Below are 22,629 nucleotides of genomic sequence, written 5' to 3' on the forward strand. Positions count from 1 at the left end.
GTTTTGACTGTCACCATATCGGTAGATTCTTTGGTTCAAAGACAAAGTGAGATAATTGCTTTAGTTTGTCTTCTGTTAAACCCCATGCTGGGTATCATTTGTATTCACAATATGAGTTTATGAATTCATCAAAGATATGCAACCATTTTTTGTTGTTGTTTTTTTTACATTACTGGCAACAGCACACCTTCAGCTGTCCCCCTCTTCCATTTGCCTGTCTGTGTTAACACTAACTTATTCATTCTCCTCACTCTCTCACAGACTTAAACAAGTCTATTTTTGAGTGCCTTGCCAGATTAGACTGTGTTAAAGGTGAATGTCCTCTCAACTATCCAAAGTGGGTTATTATTTATGCAAGACTTGTGCAACATAATCACTTGCACATCATTATAAGTAAATAAATAAGTTAACGACAAGCAGTCGTTTTGGGGTTGAAGTGGAATTTGAGTAACCCTTTTAGAGGAGAGGCTCGTTAATATTCTTTAGCTGTGATTCTTGTTCCATGTCAACCCTGTTATCGGGCTGTTGACTTTTCAGCCATGTAGAAGGCAAAATCCCCATATCCCAGAGGATGCCACTGCATTAGATGCACCTCTTAGCATTTGTCTACTTCTTTTCTAGGTTTGTGTCTTTCTATCATCTTTGTCAGTCTTTCCTTCTCCGGCTAATTGGTGGATGTTGGTGACCAGAGCAGTCTGGTCCATTTGTAACCTCGCTGTGTTACTGAATCAATTTCAGCCAGACAGATTCTAATAGATTTAATACAAACTCCGTTAAAGCGGGCCAATCTAAACCTCTCAGATGAGAAATGTGCGTTGGAGGAACTGATGAAATGAAAGGGGCTCTTTTATGCTGCCAAGAGCCCTCGCCGCGTGGCCACAGGGACAGCTGGACAGGATGGTGATAGTGCTGGTAGTGATGACGTTTGTGTTTGGATGTGTGTGGTGAGGGAGGAGGGGTGTTGGAGGAGCAGTGCAACCTCAGATTCTCTATTTCTATTGTCACCATATGGGGTGAAGCATGCCCACACACACACACGCAGTAACCCCCACAAAATCCTACCGCCTGCCAACAGAACCCACACACAGACACACTCTTGGTTTATCATTCTGTGTGACTATACATCAACCGCACCAATAGGGAAGATGACACACATTCAATGATACATACACACACTCCTCTGCGTGCACATGGCTAAATGCCACAGTCAGACACGTATTGATTTGCTGAAGATACAGTATAAGGTGAATGATGGCCATGTTCTGGCATTCACACGGGCACGGGAACTCACGCTTTGCTGGGTGCAGAGGGAGATGGGAAAAGCTGATATGTTTATGGAAAGACCTTATCTCGTCCTTTCATTATGGAAATTTGACGAAATCGTTTAGTGTCGCCCTGCGCTCTGTACGCCACCTTTTCTGTCAGGCTCTTTCTGATTTGCCCTGTTTGTTTGTGTGTGTTTATGCATGCTCAGAATGCGAGGCAGGAAGTACAGCTTGTGTGGATGTCTGTTTCTGTGCGTGCTCCTTTACCCTCTCAGCAGAACTTCAATATTTTCCTCGTGCCAATTTCTGTTTCACTCGTTTTATATGTTTTCTTGAAATCCCCCCCAGATGGAAATCAGTTACCGTCATGACTGACTGGGAAACGGCCTCAGCCGACACTTCATTATTCACCTCTAGCACCAGCCTCGCCTCGCCTCTCCCCTCTCCTCATTTTTTCTCTCTCGCGCACACTTTCTCTCTCTTTCTCCCCCGAAGCCCCGACTGTTGACAAGCAATTTTAAGTGAGCCTAAATTTAAAACTCAGCTGTGTCTTGGGACGCCGACGGCGGGTATCGCAGAAGTCCTGAAAAGGCTTTGGCGCAGTGGTTGACGGAGCCCCGGAATAATGTGTTAGTGGGGTAATTGATGTGATGTGTTTTATCTTCCTCATTATCCCTCACAGTGCAGAGACGTCAGAGAGATGGCTGGGTGTCTGCACATCCTTTCTGAATGTGTGTGCTGGTGTGTGCGTTCGATGCTGGCAGCTCTGACAACTCACCGGAGCTCTGCTTCGTGAGCCAGACGAGCTGAGTTGACTGCGAGAGTGCAGATGGTTGTTTGGTTGACTTGTGCTCGGTACTCCGGTGCCCTAGTACACCGTGACCAGTGTATCGTGATGGCCTTCGAGGTAACACATTGTCCATTTGGTGAAGTTCCCTGGCAAATGATGATGACACCAAAATCATTGCTGTAGATCAGTACTTGTGCTCCTGATGGCTTTTTTTTATGGTGATTGTTTGTATTAGAAAAAGGTACAATGGTGCTGGATATTCCTCACTATACGATATCATCACGATACTTATGTCACGAGACGATATTATTGTGATTTTAAACATATTGCAATGTTCTGCCATATATTGCAATTTATTACCTTTTTTTCCCCCCAATTTCAAATTATGTCCCCAAAAGGAAACTTTGTCAATAGGGTTGGGTACCAAATTTCCACTATGGAACTCTTTTTTTTTCTTTCTCCCTTTTCTGCCGAGTGGCGCACATGCCCGCTTGCAGTGTGAAGCGCGTGTCCGAGCTATTCTCCGCGATGCTACTCTACTACTATCACTGCTGATAGACGGCTTTTTGTACACGCTCCGAAACGGACGTAAAAATAAAAAATACCGTTAGCTAGCTACCGTAAATGTAGGCTACTTTTAAAATGGCATATTTTCCCTCTGGGCTCACCAAAACGGACGTAAAAGCATATTAACTATTCACTGCACGTGATTGCTAGTAAACATATTACACTTGTTCTGTTAGTCTATCGTTCAGGACAAGAGCCTGTAGCCAGGTGGTGGGAGAGGCGGGACAGCCTCCCCAAATTGTCTGCCCTTTCAAACTCATACCTGTGTGTGTACAGACCTCTTGGACAACATCTGAGAGAGTTTTCTCCTGTGCAGGACCTGCCATAAGTCAGGAGAGGTGTAGTATCTTGCCAGAGAAGGCAAATATGGTCATTTTTCTGCATAAGAACTGCTAAAGTTTGAAGCTGGTTGGCATACCAACTCAACAACATTTATTTTGTTGTTACTTGTTAATAGTGTAACTGTTATTTATTGTTAAATTATTGTAGTTATGTGTTAGGTGACTTAGGTTTACTTATTATATATTTAAGTACTTTAAAACGTTAATATATTGTTCAATTTAAATAATTTTCAATTTAAAAACAAACTCCATAAAAGAGCCTTTCTTTGATGTCATTTTTCAGTTCGATTTAGGAATCGGAATCGTTTTAAAAGTACCGGTTCGGCATCGGAATCGTAAAAATCCAAACGGTACCCAACCCTATTTGTCAACATCTGTTTTATCCAAAAAGATAAATTTTTCTGTTTGTTTATCTCACTTCAGTTTTATTGCTGCAAAATGTATATGTAGGTATTGTCAAGCAGACAAACTGTGCTGTATCGGTTTTTTTCCCCCACCCCTACTGGATATGTTTAATTTTCCAACATGATGTCACTCTTCTTACTTTGCTTTTAGCTTTGTATCATTCAGTGCTATATGTCTTTGGTATCTGTATGCACTTTGCATAATTGCCAAGCTAATCAACAGGCAGATATCCCGCTTGATGTTTCCTGTTCAGTGCTGAAATGATTTTGTTGCCTAATCAATTAGCCAATCAACAAAACAAATATCTACCATAACCTAAAAAGGCGAGCATCTCAAATGTTAGAATTTGCTGCTTTTCTCTTATCTCTTTTCTTATATTGTAAATTAAATATGTTTTGGTTTGTCTGTCAGAAAATATAAGCAATTTGAAGACACCCCCTGAGGCTCTGGGAAATTGCGTTTTCACAATTCTTTGGCTATTTGTAGCCTAAACAGTTAATGGTATAATCATCAGATTAATCGACGATAAAGGTAAATGTTAGTGCAGCCCGATTTCCGTTTGTGCATGGTTTTTGTTTTGTCACTAAGAATATCCCCTGTTTCCCTGCTATACAATGTGATTCAAACTATATGTTCTCCATGCACAGTCTGCATTACAGTAAACTACTATGGATCCATTGCTTGGTCAAGATTGTTCTCATTTTCAAGCGTTAAGGTGTCAAAACTGCAAAGGACTCCAGTTTCATGAGGTCTTTCCCCTGAGTGTTACTCTATACTCAGTCATTTGACACTACAGGTATTGTTTTATGGTTCCCACAAACCAGCAAGCCTTATGTCATCATCTGCTGGGTGTTTACTAGGAGAGTAGCATGATGTCATTTGATATTCTAAGGGGGGGGGGGGGTCTGATTTATTCTGCATATGGTTGCTGGGGGGTTGGGGACTGAGTACGTTTTCACTGATGTGATCACTGCTGTGGAATTTCAAATCTTATCTTACACTATTCAACCCAAAAGAAAAGCAGATCCATTCCTGTGTGTTTTTACCATTCTCATGTGCTCTCATGGTATCAAAAGTCATGCGGTGTGGTTTGGGATGAGAAGAAAAATAAAAATAAATAAAATGATATCTATCGCTGAAATGCACTACTGTTGATTAGCTCAGCTGGGTTCCTGCAGGGTAGCAACTCAATTACTTGGCCTGCACCCCTGGGAAGTCTGTGAATTTCCCCCTAAACTAAAAAACGATTTCTTTCTCTTTTATCTCTTTCAGACAAACCTCCTCACTTCACTCCAGCCCAGCCTCCTGATGGTAAGTCCTCTGTGGTTTCTCTCTGCTCGCCTCCATTGTCCGCTGGTGTTTTGGGGTTGTATCTGCGAGTAATGACCTCATACGGCAGTTCCCTGCCTTTGAAGTGGCCAGCCGTCTGTGCGCTGTGCCAGATTTGGCTGCTCTCGCTTTTGGTTTTTACACAGTTGGTATGGTAGGCACGTGGCCAGGTCTGCTCAGGGCTTTGATGTGAGAAGGATCTTTTGATGACTTGATTTGATCTGCTTCGCACGGCTAGTTGGGCTGATGTTCAATACCTGTTACTACAGCAACATTCACATCCTTCTGATAGGGTATAATCCACCCCCTTTCCCTGAGTATTCTACATTAGTTGAGGTTTGTAGGCCAGGAGCGTAGAGCAGCACCATCACCTCACCTTGTTAGCCGCGCCCTCTCCTCCTGTCCCATACATATAAATCTTTGAAATGGGCGCTGCATTGTTTAAGTTGTTTGCTGGCCCAGTAACATGAGCTTTTAATTAAAAAAAAGCAACAATTTATTTCCAAAACTGTGTACCTCAGCAAGCTTTAATTGGAGGAAAACATCTGGTTTTCAAGCTGCTATCATGAATATTTATCAGAGGCAGCGCACTGAGAAAGTGTTTGATAGACTTTTGTGTCGTATTTTCTTTAAACTGCACTGACAGCCAGCCAAGAATGGACTCCTACTAGTTCTGAAGGTGTTCGTATCATCCTGCTTGTTTGTGGGCTACAAAGTCAGAGGTTTGGAGGGATGAAAACACAGGGAGAAAATGTTCCTAATGTCCCAGCTGGCCAGCTGATGTCAGGGACAAAAGGCAACAGTGGGGGCTTTCAGAATCTGTTTCTGGTAATTGCTCAATCACTCGCCCCATAGGCCAGCTTGTTTGGAAAAGCGGTTTGCTAAAAGATGTCAGCTTTAAAAAATGTATCAAATTAGAGGTGGTTTATGACGAATGGGATTGTCTGGCAGGGTCGGGACAATAGGCTGTTCACTGTCGATATGAAATGGCTGGGGCGTTTTGGCTTCAACAAATGATTGGGCTTGATTGGAGAGTTTCTCAACTCTGCCTCACCTCAACACCTGAGGAGTGTCATCTATTTTTTCTCTTTCGTGCCTCACGTCAAAAAACACTGGAGATCCAATTGGAGCCGGCGCAGTTTACAGCAACTATTTGTTTTTGTTTTAATGGCAGATGAAATTGTCTTGACAAATGATTATATCTCACAGAAAGGTCTGTTTTTGAAGCAAATATTGCTGTAAAATGTGGCTCTCCACTGGGCAAATGAGAAACAGTGTGCATGCAGGCAGTGAAGCAAGCCCATTTCTGTCTTCCATTGAATTTCCACCTACAAAGGAAATAACGCCCTGCTTATCGATTGAGCCACTCATTTCCCATGTATTAAAGTTTTTGCTGTCTGAGGGGCACAGTTTGTTTCTGCACTAGTCAACCATTTAAAAGCTGCTGCTAGCCCTTAATTACATTTCCAATAGTTCTGTAGGCTTTACATCAGCAGCCTATGCTCTTTTAATATGCCAAGCAAAACAAAAGGCAAAGCCTCCAATCAGTGGGGTAAGCCTGCCCTGTGGGACGCAGTTTCTCTGGGTCATTTAACGCTGGAGAGATTAGTGAGACAATTAGAGTTGGCCCAAATAAGACAGTAGGCCACTTTTTGGAGACGCATGGTTTTAGTAGTGGTGGAGGGGCGATTTAGTAGAGAGCACAGGCCTCGTTCTACTGAACTTGTCCTCAGTGCCAAGGGTGCTCTGCTCCCCAGTACTTGATTACAGGAAATCACAGACAAGATACCAAGAAGTCTACATTTTTACACAGCCTAAATGTCTCTGAACTGCCGTTGATGAAACGTCTTTATTAGCATGAGGAGATTCTGCAGAAAGTAAAGGAATTTGTTCTGTAAATTAGAGCGAGAGAATCTTGGTGGGGAAAATGCAGGTTTGGCACAACATTAGCAAAACTCTTAGATGATATTTATGGTGTGCGCCACCAGCAAATAGCTGACAAATCCTCCCAAATGAATAGCCTATAATCACCGGTCAAAATAAGTGACGGAAGTCACAAAGCAGCTGTTAATTAGGCTTTTTCTTTGAAAGCTCAAAGCGGCAGTTGCTTGGCTCAGGCCACACTCATTATTGCTTGTTGTCTCCTGATAATAAGACAGTTGTTGCGCGTTTGGCCTGAGCTAGAAAGCTCAAAGACTTGCAGCTTGAGGGATTAGTATTGGTCTTTGGAAAGAGGGTCGACTCAGAGAAATGAGTGATGAACGAGGCTCTTGGCCCTCAGTTGTCTACATCCAGAGTTTGTGCAGTGGTTAAGGGCATAGCAAGGAGGCAGTGTTAATTAGACACAATCTTTGGTCGTATTTTATTTTATTTTTTACTTCACCAGGTATTTGTCATCTGATTTATGGAAAATCTAGTTTTTAATTGAACTTGGACAAAGAAAAGATTCACGTCTTTAGTTCTGTCTCAAGGACTTCAGGCTGAGAGGAATATCGGGTGTACTGTAGACTGCTCCCTTGAACTATCCTTCAGTTCATCCTATTACAACCTTAGTAGGGGTGGTACGGTTCATGGAAAAACACCCGAACCGCTCGGTTCGCTAGTCTCGGTTCGGAGCGTGTGTGTACCGCACGGTTCGTCAGTACACTGTTAATGTGCACTAACCTCTTACTGCCGTAGTGTCCACTTTATACACCTATGTTAAAACAGTTACTGGAAATGACGAGCGGGATGCGCGTGACAAACGCAACCCATGGCAGCTGATTGGACGATTGCGTCACATGGGTCTGGCTGGTCCCAAATTTCAAAGCCAGACTGTCATGGCGGCTCGTTCAGAATACAATCTCATATTGTACTAAAATAGTTCACCGAAACGTGTTTCTGAAAACATTTTAAGCGAGAAATAGGCCATGCAGTTGCTGAATCTGTCTTCATTTCAGATCGACAAAGGTCAGTTTAAAAGATTTTCGTCAGATTTTGAGAGACACCGAGCCCACCGCTCCTCAAGTGGAGTGGGGCGCCGCTGCACGTCACGTCACGTCACCTGCAGAAATGTCCAGTGGGAGAGAGGCTGCCCAGAGAGCTGGAGGATGCGCCAGCGTCGTTTATAGTCTGGTGTGTGGGAACATTTTGGATTTCACGTTACCTATGATGAAATAAAACAATATAGAACTGCCACTGTGTGCACGTTTTGTGCAACATGCATTCAATATGCTAATTTTAGCTATATGCTGAAGTATATTCTGGAGTGATAAAGAGAAATAAGAACCGTACTGAACCGAAAACCGTGACCCTAAAACCGTGATACGAACCGAACCGTGGGTTTTGTGAACCGTACCACCCCTAAACCTTAGGTGACTAAACACTGGTCAAACATGATCCGAATAGGCCGGAGACTCAAAAGAAAGGACGTGTCATAAGTTAAGCCTCAGTTCAGAGGTCTTCTGTGACTGTAGCCGTCTCCAGCACAGCCTGCCTGGCTTCAATGGCGCTTTTGTCACTGACGGTGCTCCCCAGAGGATGCTCCATGCTGACAGACAAAATACACTCTTGGACTGATTTGATCTAAGATGGTGGAACACCTAAATAAGAGTGCCAGGAGGCTCACTTACACTTTAAGAACACTACCCAGTCCTAAAGAATTGACATAAATCTTTGTCAGCTCTGGGAGAATACAGCAACTAAGAGCTCCACACCCATTACCCACTCAGATGTAAGGACACACACACACACACACACACACACACACACACACACACACACACACACACACACACACACACACACACACACACACACACAATAATTTATTCTGCCGGAGCCTTTCTCTGTGTTCTTGACAGTAAGCCTAACTCAGAGAGAGGCAGAATTAATTACGGCTCCTCGGCCTATCTTAATTAAATCATTTCACATCATAGATTTCACACAACAGAGGCAAAATATCTACCTCATCTTTTAGCTGGGGCGGGGTTACTGGCTGAGAAGGTCTCACATCAAGATATCAAAAGGTAAAGTTGCCTCTCCTGTATTACGATTTCACAGAAGAATTGTCATGTCCGGCTTTTAAAAGAGAGCCACTTGTTAGACCACTTTTGCGGAGGCTGCTGGGGGAAAGCGGAGGGGGTTGAGGCAGCCTTGACTTTATCAACAGAAAAGTTTGTTGCCCCTTTAAAGCACACACTTTTTAAATGACACAGATGAACTCTATATCCTCACCTTGGTCAGAGTAGCCTGTCTCGTTTTGTGTCGGTGGCATCAGCAGATGCTTACGTGAGCGTCTGGAGGGCTCAGTAAGTAGTTTCTTTTTTTCCATAAACAAAGGTAAAAGGCAATGGGATTAGCCAAATCTGGTCAACCCCCACATCTAACCATTCGTCTTTGACAGCGTTCACATTCAGGCTTGCCTCACCTCACCTCTGCTTACCCGGTATTGATCTGTCAAAATAGGTTAGAAGCAGTAGTCCAAAGTGAGAAAAACAAAAACATCAACCAAGAAGAAGAGAACTGAGGTATACTCCGGTAATGTGCAGCACTATTTGCTTTTGATACCCTGTGACAAGGAGTAATTATTGACACAGTTTGCAATGCGAGTTTGCTTTGATATGTCCCCCGGCTGCCGAGCACCTCCCGCCAGCGTTGATGCAGGTTATTCTCGGACCTTGGACCTTGTAAGGATCAGCAGTTCTTTGATGTGGACACACAACACACTGAGCTATCTGCGGCTGTGATCTGGAAGCTGTCAGCCAGCAACTCTTATAGCCATGTCTGATTTGTTGGCATTAGGCCTCTCTGTGATGTACAATAGAAGCTAGACAGAGGTGTGATCTGGAGTATTGCAATCCCAATATCCGCTTCAATTCGGCTTTTTTAACGTCCTCTTGTTGCCATGTAAATCTTAAAAGGTTATGACAAATTGCCCGGAAATCAGTTATCAATGTGTGTTTTTAGTAAAGCCTTTAGTACATATTTCACTCATGAATATGCATCCACACTGATGAAAGCTTCCTGTGCTGCCAACTTTCCTTTTGCCCTGTTAGACGCACAGTAAATGTAGCCACACTTGATTGATTTCCTTCTTCCTCATGGCAGAGCAAGAGATTAAAAAAACAAACAACGGCATAAAAAAATGCAGCAGTATGTCACTATGCCGAGTCTCTGAAATGAAACGGAAAGAAGGACATTAGTGGGATAAAGAAAACCATATCGACAGTATGAATCCATGTGAGCTAATTAATAGTTTCTAGCTGCTTATCCAAGCCCTTATCGCACAGCATGGCCGTGCAGAGGGGCGGTTGAAAACCCAAACCTTCCCAGCTCTTTGTCATATATTGGAAGTAATTAGCGTGCAGAACGGCCTAATGTTGCCTTAAATGGGCTCACTACGTTCTTCGCATTGTTGACGGTGACGGCAGCCATTCAGCACCAGTGAAAGGCCACGTCGCTCATTCCCTCTCATTAACACAGCAGCAAGTTATTTTAAATTGGGACTCAGTTGTCATTGCATTTTAATCTGTGATGGGTAGGTGCTAATTTAATTGTTTGGTGGCGATGTCAGAAAATAACCACACAGGGAAGTGTAACCAGCGGAACGAATTTCATTGCCAGGTTGTTAATTAGAGGAAAATAAGTGGCTTGCGGTGTCAACGTGTTGCTGAACAAAATTGCGCTGATATCCTGCTATTAGCCGAGTGTTGCATCACAGTCAGAGTTTTCCCTATTAAGAAGTGGAAGTTATTGGAGCGTTTTGCTCTGTGCTGACAATATCCACACTGTATACACAGATACTGTAGATGTCATAGTTTTCTGCAGAAGCAACGTTTGCTCTGAAAGTCAGGCATCTGCAGTTCAGTGCTCTCTTGTTCTCTCTCGTTCTGCCAGAGACACACACACACACACACACACACACACACACACACTCTAACTCTCTTGAACATTTCACCCCTTGCTTCTTGTTTTCCTTCACTCAGCTAGAAACATTGTTTACAGATTGCAGTTGAACCTCAGGCTGTGTGAAGGAACACACATACACTCCTGGCACACACACATTACAGAACCCCAAACATCCGATTTTACAGTTTCTATCAACTTTTACTTTCGGTGTGTATGTGCTTTGGATTCGTGTGTGCGTGCGTGCGTGCGTGCGTGCGTGCGTGTGTGCGTGTGTGTGTGTGGTATGCGTGATAAATTTGTTGCGTGTGCATACACAGGGAGGGCAGGAAACTATCCATTCTGAACATCCCACCCTCAACCTGACCTCGACAATCACACACAGGCACACACACACACACACACACACACACACACACACACACGCACACATACATTTTAGGGTGGAATGACACCCTGTTAAATGTGCGTTAGCATGTTCGATGTGTTTCTACTGTACGTACCTTACAACGGTAACGTCATACACGGCTCCCTCTCTGTTGTAGCTAACGGGGAACCTACAGGTGGTTCTTCCAGCTCGTTTTCATTTGCGCTTGTGACTGACCATTGCACGCCAATCCGGTGGTTGTGCTAACATTAGCACGTGTTGCTCATGGCGTATGGCTAAATGTTTCTGGGCGGAAGTCGCACTTGTGAACTTTGGTTCAACATTACATGCATCAATCTAAATTACACACCGTGTATTTTGCATGCGGCTGGTGCCCCCGGACCTTGACTCCCCGACCTTGACCTGGACCGTGACGGTTTTGCACGAATACATGAAACGTTACAGCCATAGTTGTCATGGCAACCAGATGTGCACAATTACAACACACTGACACATGGCCCAGCAGCGTGTCAGCAACACCATTTACACCCGGCACACACGATGCAGATACACGCACACACAAACATGCATGTGTGTCTGTGTAGCGTGCTGATTGCTGCCCTCTCACTGTGCTGAGATGTATGATAGCAGAGAGCGACACAGAGGGCAGAAGATATTGAGACAGAGAGAAGAGAGAAACCTAGAAAATCACTATTATCTGAATGTTTCTGTTCGGCTTTTTACCTCAGTGTAAATAAATATATATATTGGAGCTGGGGGAGTGAATAGACACAACATATGATATGCTACAGTGCAGAGCCAGCCAGGGGCATAGTGGGGTAAAGACACAGTACACTGTTTACCCACCTGTTAACGTCTAAAACAGCATCCATGCATGATCCTGGGGCATTTATGTAGATTATATGTATGTGTAATGTAAGTTCTAGACTTGCTGAATTCGAGATTGCTGGTTTCCCCCTCAAATAAGTTCTAAGAGCTTAAACCTAACTTTTTCGGACGTTTTGACACTTGCCCTGACACTGTATTGCCCTGCTACAGAGACAGTGGACATGCACGTGATTCCTATCATAGTAAACTGGGTGTCTGCGCACATGGACGTGTGTTCCACACGTGCAGATTCCATGCTTTTAGGTGCGAACACGACGAGTCATAAACTTGTCACAGAACCAGGTTAAAGAAAAGGTAGGCCTATGTCGCGAGCACACTCATAACTACGCAAATATGTATATATATGTTTGGGCTTAGGTGGTCAGTGGCGAGAGATAATGTGCCATTCAACTTAAAAATGAAAACAAAATTCATCATTGAGGCGCTCTTCTTCCCTGTTGTCATTACATTTTCCAACCAATCGCTGTGCTGCAACTGTGGTGAGGAGGAAAACCGCTACTGTCTCTCTGCCCACTACATCTACAGCTGTCTGTGTCAATGAATAGTTTACACTAGAAAAAAAGGATGTTTTGTGCAAATGAGGGGAATTCATTTTCCCCCAGGCTGGCTTTGTTTGTATATTCTTTTGTTTATGCATTTAACTCATTACATTACATCGCTCTCATTTTTTTTTAGCAATACACCTCAGAGTGTGTGTACGAGAGAGAACGAGTATATAGTGTGCTTAGTATTCCAGCAACCTCACACATCTGCCTGCTTGCTCATTTCCATAATAAGAGAGAGGAAGAGGAGAGAAATAGAAATAGAGTGAAGAATTGACAACAATTTGAACAATTTAGTGCGTGCGTGTGTGCGTGCGTGTATTCTTGTAACTTGACGAAACTGCTGCATTTATTGTTGATGGATATTAAAGAAATAGAATAGAATATAAATCTTTTGAACAAGTTATTTTAGTCTTAAAAACCTCCCCCCCCCCATTTCATTTTACAAGACAAACAAAATATATTAATGTTTTGTTAATTTGTTTAGGAAATGTGAAATGATCTGTCATTCACTAATAGATTTTGTTCATTTTAGAGGGGCATTTAATCAATTTTACAAAAAGGTCAGGTTACTAGTCATGTAGAGTACTACACAGCTCTATAGAAAAGATGGTATTGGTTGCATTATGGGAAATAAAGGATTTAGGATTTTTGGAGCTTGACTAGGGCTGGGCAGTGATTCAATATGATATGATTGTGATATGAAATGACCTATATCGAGATAGAAGATTTTCATCGCCTAGCCCTAAGATTGACCCATACTAGTGACTAAAAGCCAGGATATCTCAGCCTTCGGCTTCAATTTGGACCAGTCTGTGTTTATACATCTCTTGTTAGCCGCCCAACTTTATGGATTAATAAATCACGGGAGTAAAGGCAACAATTTGTTTTTAAGAAATTACTTTTACAGTTGCATTTCAGTGTGAGAATTGTGTGTCTTCACTCCAGTAATAATACAGTTAAGTGTGTTTTTACCTTCCTTAACACCTGCAAGCACACGCACGCACGCACACACTCACACACACACACACAGACACACACACACACATATATAGCGCACAAACACAGAGCCATACCCAGCTCAGATTGTTTTATTTATGTGACTTGCCTGATATATGGTTGAATGGGTTGTGTATCAAATGACTGCAAAGCACTAAAATTCAGTCAGTCGTATACCCCCACACATGCTGCACACATGTGGAATTTCTTTGCGAGTGAGCTTATGTCACACACGCACACACACACACACACACACACACACACACACACACACACACACACACACACACACACACACACACACACACACACACACACACACACACACACAGCCATACCCATCTTGTAGGGAACAAGGCATCCAGTGTGAGTACCTCCACATGTGATGTGCATTAGCTGTGACATTTCCCACTGGCGTCAGACAGCTCTCATTTCCCACAGCTGTCTCCTGTCACTACACTGCCAAAACTTCATCCTACAGTAACAAGTTGGTTATTACTGACACTTAAATTTAAAAGTCTAAAAGTCCATCAGCAGGTTGACACGTTTTCCCGTTACTTTAGTAGCTTATTTTCTTTAATTTTTTTTTTACAGAATTAAGTGTCAGGTAATTTCACCTCCACTTCATCAGGATGTTATAGCTTGATAAAAGGAGGCAATTGTGGTAGTACTTAAGATTCTTCCTTTTTAGATATTGCCTGATAGCTTAAATCAGTGTTTAATCAGCTGTGATAGTGGCAGAATTTATGTTGAAATATGGTTTTACAGCCTACCAGGTGTGTTTAAGTCTGCAGGAAACATTAAATACATGCATGTGTATGGGATTTATGTGTATGGGTGTATAATGAGTAAGTGTGTGTAATTCAGTCCATTAGTTGTGGATGTAGCTCATGCATGGTAATTGGAGGGAGGAAATGGGGGCACAAAGTGGCACTACTGCTGCTGTGGAAGAAGTACGTGTTACTCTGGCTCACAGGCTCTCTGGAAGTATGTAAGGAGAGGAGAGGAAAGGCTCAGTAGTTAGATCGTTAAACACTGGTTCCCAACCTGCGGGCCAGGACGCTCACAATGGGTCAAGAGAATAAGAAGGAAGGGAAGGACTTGAGGACAAAAAAAGGTAAGAAGGAAGACGTGAGGGAGAGGGACCTAGAAAAAAAGGAGTAGAAGGGAAATAAAGAAATTAGACTGAGAGAGCGAGGTCATGGCAGGTTGGGAAAAAACTCAAATACAAGCACTTCCGCCATCCTGCATACTGAGAATATTAAGTTATCATTGTTCAGAAATTGACCTGAATTGAAATTATCCTTAAATTGAACTCCCTCTCCCTCCTCCTCCTCATCTTTTTCTCTTCCTCCCTCTCCCAGAAATCCTTTCCACTTTGCACCGGCGCTGAGGGCTTGTCAGCCTTGGGCTGGGACTTATCACCTTTAATGTGTGTGTGTGTGTGTGTGTGTGTGTGTGTGTGTGTGTGTGTGTGTGTGTGTGTGTGTGTGTGTGTGTGTGTGTGTATGTGTGTGTCAGAAGCACATAGAGAATTTTAATTAAAACAGGTTAGTTATATTGGAGCCTATCAAAGATGGCACACTAAAAAGTGGTCCCAGAATGCATTGCTCCATCAGTATCTCAGCTGTCTCCCCTCTCTGTAATATCAAAGGCCAACATCATAGGTTGACTTTATATAATAAAAGATCAATGGTCGATCAAGGCAAGAAATCATTCCGGAGCTTAACTCTATCTTGCAGAGTGAATGGTCAAAGGTGTATTTTCTCAGTTGGACTTAAACGCAGCATGTGGTCAACATGAGGGTTGGGGTTTTAATTCAGACACTCAGAGCCATCTAACACTCATCAATCCCCTGAGAGGCAATACACTCCCTCTTGTTCAAAATGAGACTTTTATGTGCGAGGAGAAGCACCAAAGGGGGGAAAAAAGTGTGCAATTACCTCAGCGCCATGCTGGGTTCATCTGATGCCACGCTACGATTCAATCACCCCCTTCCCCCCCGACCACTTCCATTATAGCTGAGAGGAACAGGGATTGGTTTGGGTGATGATGTGAAGCATCCTATTTTTGTCTTTCAATCAGATAACAGAGTTTTCGGTATTTTTCTTCTCCGTGACTTTCCCGTCTAGAGTGGCTCTGAACTGGAGGACTGTTAAGGTTGGCAGCCAGGTTCAGCGCTCCTGTTAGACGGCGGCACAGGTCAGGCTGTTACAGAGAGGCAGGGGCAGATGGCAGCCAACACACACACACACACACACACACACACACACACACACACACACACAAACACACACACGCACACACACACTCTTTCTGTTCCTCGGGGCAGTGTTAGATTGGTCACAGTAGTCCTGCAAAAGATGAGATATGGCGTTGAAGATAAGAGATGGCTAGCTTCAGGGACTGAACATACACACACACGCACATACACACACACACACACACACACACACACACACACACACACACACACACATATGAACACATACATAAACACACTGTCATTATTATGCATCAGCATGCCCTCTAGCCAATGCAGGTAAACAAACAGGGATTGGTGTTTGTCAAAGGATGCGCCTTAATGCCAACTTAAGTAGGAGATGATATCTGCTCACTGACCAAATACATTGTCTATGCAAACTAAAACCCGCTCAAAATAGGCTTTTTACTGCATACATATGCACATATGGAGTAAACAGTGAAACATGGTGAATTATATTCCCATCCAGGCCTGTTCATTTAAAGGGTTGGGGATCTGCGGTTGTCTTTGAAGGGATGTCACAGAGTCCCCGTGAAGTTAAATTTTGCAAACAGTCCTGCATATTTAACTCTCTTAGATGCAGCTTTGAGCGAACTTTTTAAATTTTTAAAACTCACAATGTGCTACATTCTCATATAAATTCCTCTCTGTTCTTCTGCTCCCCTCTGTAGTCCATTGATTTAACAGTGAATTATTCAGTCTGTATACAATCATCAGAGGTTTTACATTTTTTTCTAAACACCAGGGAAAAGTCACAGAGGAAATTATGTAATTAACAGGCAGGAAACAGCCCCATCCAGAGAACCTTTAGCAACAGAAATTAAAAGAAAGACCACCTCTTAGGTAGTAGGAGATTCCTGGTAATTACAATATTAAAACGCAACAGCATACAGTCAAACAAGCAAATGTTCATTTTTAACTGACACGTTATATAAGTCTTTCACTCATGTAAAAGCCCATTTTTATATACTACTGTATTTATAGCCATCGTTTTTCAGCAGTAGCCGTCCAATGTGTTTGCATTCAATTATTGCATCTTATTGTATATCCTAAGAATTGTTTTCAAACTACATACACAAGCACAGGATTCATAGAGCATATTGCATGCACGCAATGGAAGTGACCTTTGGTTTTCTTTATTAAAACACATTATTTAATCCTCTCAGCTAACGGTTTGTTCTCTTTCATGTCTGACAAAGTAGCCACTAAAGTTGGATTTGCTACCCCTGTGGTCAATAAATGTGTTATTTCTAATGGAACTCTATTATTACTATTATTAAACTTTCTATACAGCTGAGTGGAACTGCAGAGTGGGGGGGAGTCTTTGTGGGTTTGTCACTTTGAGCAACACCTTTCACAATACACATAGTAATTTGCCCCATTGTTCATATTGATTCGTGCAGCTTTTATGATTATATGTGTAAACACGGCAGGAAATAAAATAACTTGAAAATCTTGTGAAAACCACACGAGCTCAAGCATTCTTCAAAGTTTCTTGGCATAACGATTTTCAGAAAGCCTAACTTCTTTAAAATCCTGTCTCCTTCAGGATCTTGGTCATTTCTATCACCGAACACATTATGCTAATGGTAAGAGTCAAGGCCTGCTCTGTCAAAGAGCCGCTGCTGCTTTTAGAAGGAGTGTTCAGGTCCATAAAGTTTTAATGAGCCAGGAGAGAAATCAGCAGAGACGTCGCACACTTTACTTTATCTCACAGCTCTCCTCTGGACTATATAGGTACACCAGACCTGTCAGTCGTTTGAATTCTTAGCAGCTTTTTATTTAGGAAAAGGCTTTCGATCTAGATTACACACAGCTAATATTGCACATAATGAAAAACAGGATTATCACAGTAATGCTTTTTGCCTCCCTAAAAAAGGAAGACTCGGCTGTGCAGACGAGATGTAAAAGCTCAACCAAAGCTTGTGCTTCCATCTCTATAGTCTCTCTTCCTCTGTTTTGTTTTGAATTGGGGCTTTGCGGTTTCTCAGGAGATTCTGGGAAGATGTAGCTGCATTATTTAAGATATATTATCGCAAATATATCCAGACATCCTTGTTTATATATTTGAAATGTATTTTTTTTTGCCATGGCAAAGGTGTGGAAGTTTTATTTTTTTTTGGTTGAATCTGTTGTCTGCTTGGATGCGTCAATAATGATGGACGAGGATTGAATACATCAAAAACATTTGAGATCAGATGGAGAGGATGAATTTGGGTCAGCAGAGAAGAAAACGTAGATAAGACCAAAGCAAATACAGACCGTTGAAGATTAAAACGATTGAAAGATTAACAAATGTGAATGTCATAATAAAACCGGCACACAGTTTTGTTTGATGTACAGTTTTGGATTCATAACTTGTTATCACAATACTGTGGGGGGAAATGTGAGGCTAGATGATGATGATCAAATTCCTGTTTACATTAGTTCAAAGCTGAAAATCTTTTTAAGGCCAAATCAAATTAAAACTGGGACCAATGTTTAAAGCTGCAGACACACTGACCAGACGGCCGACCCTCGGCAGAAAAGCCAGTCGGACTGATCAGTTTCCCCGAGTTGGTCAAAAAAATGCCTCGGAACACCCCAAACCGTCGAGACGTAATTATCGGCGCTAATCTGTATTGTCGCCCAAAAATGAAAACCGCTGATTGGACGAATGCGTCTCGTGGGTCTGGTTTCTCCGGAAATTCAAAGCCAGACTGTCATGGCGGCTTTTTCAGAATACGATCTCATATTGTACTAAAATAGTTCACTGAAACATGTTTCTGAAAACATTTTAAGCGAGAAATAGGCCATGGAGTTGCTGAATCTGTCTTCATTTCAGATCGACAAAGGTCAGTTTAAAAGATTTTCGTCTGATTTTGAGAGACTCTTGTCACGCTCATTCTGCTCCCCGTTTCCGGGTTAGCACTCTACCAATCAGATGGGTAGTTTGAGTCCGACTGCCGGCAGTGCCCGCATATTGGCCAAAATTAAGACCGACGGACGACGCCACGGAACACACCGAACAGACTCGAGTCACCGACCTCGCCAGACTGTCCAACGGACGATTATCAGCTTGGTGTGTCAGCGACTTAAGTCCCAAATAAGCTATTGCACCTAGCTGATTTCTTATTGGACAAGTAGAGTGAAGAGAACAGTTTCTCAACCTTATAGTGGTCATTTGCATTTTACATTGAAAATCATGCTGGTGTGTGCAGGTGCTGCTACATGGATGCTCCTGTGCTGTACAAAACAGTCTATGCCTTTTTGACAGGCATTCTCTATTACATTGTTCTTTTCTTCTTTACTTGAAAATCCAAAATGGTTGTTTGGTGGAGCGTCCATTCTTGAATGTCATTTTAACACCACAGCTGACATTCATGAAGATTCATCTCCTCAAACATTTATATCAAGACATTTTATCAGACAGACCTCCTTAACTGTACATCCCTTTAAAACGCTGACGTGCAAGATTCAAGTTTCTTTATTTTCCACATTAATATGACTAATTATACTGATGGAAGAAGATTATTACAGCTATGTGAGTAGAAGGCTCATTAATGTGTCCAGATTGTTAAATACTGCAGATGGAGACCATATGCAACACATATTCCTACATGAGATGAGTCATCGTTATGTTTGCAGTGTTGAAATAATTTTTCCTGCGGGAAATGTCTCTTTAACCAGGACAGTTGTGTCCTAATTAAGCTAAGAAAGACACCAGAGTTCACGTCAGTCAGTGTCTTTCTGCTCTGCTGCCATGTAGTGAGGCTTTTATCCAGCTTTACCTACTGTGATGCAAACACGTTAGGCCCAGGTGAGAAATGAAGCCATAACTCAGGCTGGGGTCATCTCACTGAGCTCTAGATCCACATGTGCCTCACCCTTGGAAACCTAAATTCTAGAGATACACTATGCTGCGATGGAACACCCAGAGGCAGTATCAATGAGCTGAATCAAAAGTAAGAATCACGATTTATCTGCTCCCCGCCTTGAGGAACACACACGCACACCATCTGCATTCACAGTTTGAGCTCCTGCCATGTGGTAGAAGTTGCCGAGATTCACAAGAATCGGTAGGAAAAAAAACACTTCGTAGCGTATTCCAGACAGATGTGCAACTTTAAACCAGCGGGGAAAGATAATTGGAGCTCTCTGTAAAAGTAATCACACCTTCACTCTTTGTAATACAAAAATAATTTGTTGCTCTTGGTGCTATTTACCATCTCATTTACACTAGTGGATACCTTGTACTGTTAAAATTGAATACAAGTGGTTGAGGACAGGAAAAAAAACAACAACACCACCGTTGTCGAACGCACAAAACATGAATAAACGCATCACACATACACTGACTACACTTTTGATCTTCACCATGGAACTAGGCAAGCTGAAGTGGGAGGGTACAGTGAGCGTAGTGTTGAGAGTTCACCTGTAGGAAACCAAAGCCTGCTGCAAAAGAGCCAAAAGTCGTCTTAGAAGTGTGCGCTTTCAAACTTTCTCACAGACTTTTCATCATTTCCCTGCTTTGTTTAATTTTGTTTCTGGGAAATAAATTGAAATATTTGCCTTGTCTTTGTCACTTAAGGTTTAAAGATTCAACGCACTAAATATACTTAAAAAAAGGGGGCTTGTTGCCTCTGAGGCTCCAGTGTTTTAAACCTGCTCTGCTACGAGTTGAGTCTTTTGTAGTTTTAAACCTCTTGATCGTCCACAGTGGGATGAGGACTCAAGGCTAGTCAAGGATTATGCAGGATTGCTCCTGCATTGCATAAGCTAATATAGAGTCTCATTGGCGTTACGTGTTTGGGTGTTGATGGGGCCATATGCTGCTGCATCAGGGCCCACCAGGAGATCAGTGCTGAGCAGGAAGCGTTGTGTTATGTGTGTGTGTGTGTGTGTGTGTGTGTGTGTGTGTGTGTGTGGGTGTATGAATCCTTTTCCCAATCTTTGTGTCCACAGTCTTCGGTCTGCCCTTGACTCTGGGTCTGGAACTTGTGGGAAAAATGCAGCGTGAATATTGGGCAATGTTGATCAGACTATTTTTAGACAGAGTGCTGGGAAATGTATCAATTATTGAAGTGTGTAGGTGTGTGTATGTGTGTGTGTGTGTGTGTGTGTGTGTGTGTGTGGCGGGGTGCAGGCTGAAAGAGTTCTGAGGGAAGCGTGTAAAAATTAATAATGAAGGACTGTCAGAGCCAGAGAGAGAAGGGAGAGAAAGGAGACGTATACAGGTGGAGTATATGTGCTTGGGGGAGAGTGGGGGTTGATACTGCCTGTTCTTGTACCTGGGGTGATAATAACTCAGTCCAACACATTTTCTGACACATTTCTCAGCACTGACACTTGACTGGCCCGGAATATTTGAAAAGCCCTCTTGAGGATGAACAGTGAGTCTGTTTGGTTTCAGATCAGTGATACTGAATCCATTATCTCCATATTTCAAGTTGGGAGTGATGCAGTGAATTCATTTGCTTTTGTCTTCCATTCATCCCTCAAATGATGTGCTAAAATATCTATAGCTATAAAATGCCACTGCTGTTTACAGATTCTTTACTTTAGAGAAAATTTTAAATTATACAAATGTAAATTTACAGAGGGGTTGACAGAATCTTTGTATTTGCTGATAAGTGGATGCGGAGGGAATTGGGTTGCGCCTCAAAGCTTGCAAGTGTGTTTGCGTTGAGTATGTACTCTGAGGCCAATGCGATACACATCTCGATGCATTGCCAACGATCAGATTAACAATAAAAGATACATATGCAGCAACTACCGATGCAATGCCATTTACGCCTATTGCGATGCTGTGCAATTTGACACCAATTGATTTAGCACACAATGCGATTCAACGCCATGCAAAAGAATGATGCTATGCAATTCAATATGAGTTTGATTTTATTTCCTCACTAAATCATCAATTAAAGTTGGTAACAAGTAACACTTGTTACCAAGTCTTTTGTAGTGTAGTGTTCTCTGTCTGTCTCCAGTTCACAGTACAGTACATTTTTATTACACCTCACACAATTAACAGTTTGAGGATGCTCAGGATTAACAATGGCAATGGAGCATAGTGCAATGTGCCATAACTACTGCCGGCAGACAAATGTGCTTAACACTCACAATGAACAACAAGCAAAAAGCAGTTTGTATATGAACAATGAAAAAATTAAAATAACCTTTCACACACAGGTCTTTCCTAATTGAGCTGTGGTGAGAAATGTTGAAACAGCACGTCAATAGAGTAGAGTAGTACTAACCAATCACAGCACAGTAGCGCAGGACTAGGCAGAACACTCGGTTTTCACACGCCTCGGCAGTCGGCATTCAGCGTGACAGCACGCTCGCTAACGTAATAGAGAAGAGGAATCAGTCTAAATAGCAAATGATTGGTCACTTTATTGTTTTCGGTGCACTTTTTTTTTAATCGGTGCAGTTTTATGTTGCCGCAGCAATGCAAACCGATTAATCTTACCATCCCTAATACATAGAGTTGACATGTGAAAACAGTCTAGTGCCAGTTTAAGGCCAGAACATAAAAATGCCATTTTTTGTAGCTATTAATCATGTGAATGTAACAGCAGTGGTACTTAGATGTTCTTATCTTAATTCAAACAGAGCTGTTTGCCAAAAAATATGCCAAAAATGTTCAGCGTGAAAATTTTATTTTGTTGTTGTTTACTTCTAATTTATGTTTCTAGTTTATTTTTTATGAGCAATTTCCAACAGGAAATAGTCAGATTTTGCCAGCTGTTATTCCGTTCTCATATGTGATTACAGAGAGCATAAAGCGATAAAAGACTGTGAATTTGGCTCATTGGAAACTGCTCAGGCCCTGCAAATGGAAGAAATGTTGTGTAAAAACAAAGCAAAACCTGATGATTCAGTTATATTTCATTCTTTGGTGTAATTTCCTGTACATTTTTGCCATTGCCGACACAGGTCTCAGCTCTGCCCTGCTACTGATTGGTCTCATTCCTGTAAAGG

General features: G+C 42.3%; 1 protein-coding gene across 1 annotated transcript in view; it reads left to right on the forward strand.

Moving 5' to 3' along the window:
- Positions 1-22,629, forward strand: part of agrn (agrin) — a 271,923-nt gene that overhangs the window by 105,546 nt on the left and 143,748 nt on the right. The window contains 1 exon segment of the mRNA XM_039799513.1: positions 4,641-4,679. Within this exon segment, the coding sequence (XP_039655447.1) occupies positions 4,641-4,679 (39 nt within the window).

The sequence above is a fragment of the Perca fluviatilis genome, chromosome 5 (assembly GCF_010015445.1).
Source record: "Perca fluviatilis chromosome 5, GENO_Pfluv_1.0, whole genome shotgun sequence".
Lineage (NCBI taxonomy): Eukaryota > Metazoa > Chordata > Actinopteri > Perciformes > Percidae > Perca > Perca fluviatilis.